At 40.6% G+C, this 1,258-nt stretch overlaps 1 protein-coding gene across 1 annotated transcript in view; it reads right to left on the minus strand.

Annotated features, from left to right (window-relative positions):
• The window catches only part of LOC108693521 (agrin-like), a 47,585-nt gene that overhangs the window by 17,621 nt on the left and 28,706 nt on the right, over positions 1 to 1,258 (minus strand). Inside the window, exon 8 of the mRNA XM_018202526.1 lies at positions 618 to 857. Within this exon, the coding sequence (XP_018058015.1) occupies positions 618 to 857 (240 nt within the window). The remainder of the gene's footprint in view (positions 1 to 617; positions 858 to 1,258) is intronic.

Raw genomic sequence — 1,258 nt, forward strand, 5'->3', positions numbered from 1 at the left:
AGAGAGAGAGAGAGAGAGAGAGAGAGAGAGAGAGAGAGAGAGAGAGAAGTAAAGAGAAAAATATGGTAAATATATGTCCTTTCTCGCAGATTTTTGTTAAAACTATTACTTTGCATACAAAACTGTGATTCGTGTCCAGATTTTTAGTAGAAGATCTCTACTCGGGCAAATTTCCAGTCGCCTTATATAAAGGAATAGCGACGTCTAAAGATTACAGAGGAGATGCAAGAGATATCTAAATGTCTCTGGAACTTCATAAGCGTCTCACGCCTCGAGCGTTACGTTCAAAGAGATTGCAGATCGCGTTACGTTAGATATCCAAACTCATTGTCAAACCGTAATGGCTTTTCGTTACATTGTCTGAGACACATCTGATACACAGAGCACAAAGTATCTCTAAGCGTTAAACATAACGTGCTTTCGGTTGATTTTAAAGCTAAAGTGCAAGTAAAATATACGCTTGATCACGTAAGTTTTACGCTACTGTATTTTGACTATTAAAATTTTACTCGGTGCGTTTCACTCCACGCTCGCGTTAATTATGAATTAACTATGGAGGGATCTCCGCAAATGGATTTCGTGTGATATAAGAGGCAGCTATAGTTTCGGTAACATACTCAATGCTGCTGCGGCCAATCTCTCGGAGCAATCTCCATAAAATATGACGTGCAACGCCGACAACTTGGGGTCCCTGCCGCAGGCCGCCTGCTGCAGTTCGCACTCCGACCGGTAAGTTTTAAGGTCGCTACCGCAAACAAGCTCGCCGCTGCTCTCCGGACAGACCTTCGGACACACGCATACACCCGCCACACAATGCGCCCCATGGTCGCATGTTACTCTGTCGCGATCGCATAATTCTGGAAAACATTCAGTTTTCTCTTTTTAATTAGCTCGCAACATAGGCCTAGTTTCCACCGAAGGTTTAAACCGGATCAGAATGTAAGAACCAACTACAGTCGAACGACAGGGGAATGCTCGACTGTAGTTGGTTGATTCTTACATTCTGATCCGGTTTAAACCCTCGGTGGAAACTAAATCATAGACGGATTATTGCTATAAATCTTAAATCTCTAAAACAAGTAATTCAGTGGATTACTATAATTTTCAGAAAAGAATATATACGTGCGCGTGTTGTATGTGTTTACACTTGGTAAAGTCTAGTTTTTAAGATGTCGAAAGAATCTGTTTGAAAATGTGTGTGAAGTAAAACGTGCTTATTCTTGGACTAAAATTTTGCTTAATATTAATTAATAATTAA

The sequence above is a fragment of the Atta colombica genome, unplaced genomic scaffold (assembly GCF_001594045.1).
Source record: "Atta colombica isolate Treedump-2 unplaced genomic scaffold, Acol1.0 scaffold92, whole genome shotgun sequence".
NCBI classification, from domain to species: Eukaryota; Metazoa; Arthropoda; class Insecta; order Hymenoptera; family Formicidae; genus Atta; species Atta colombica.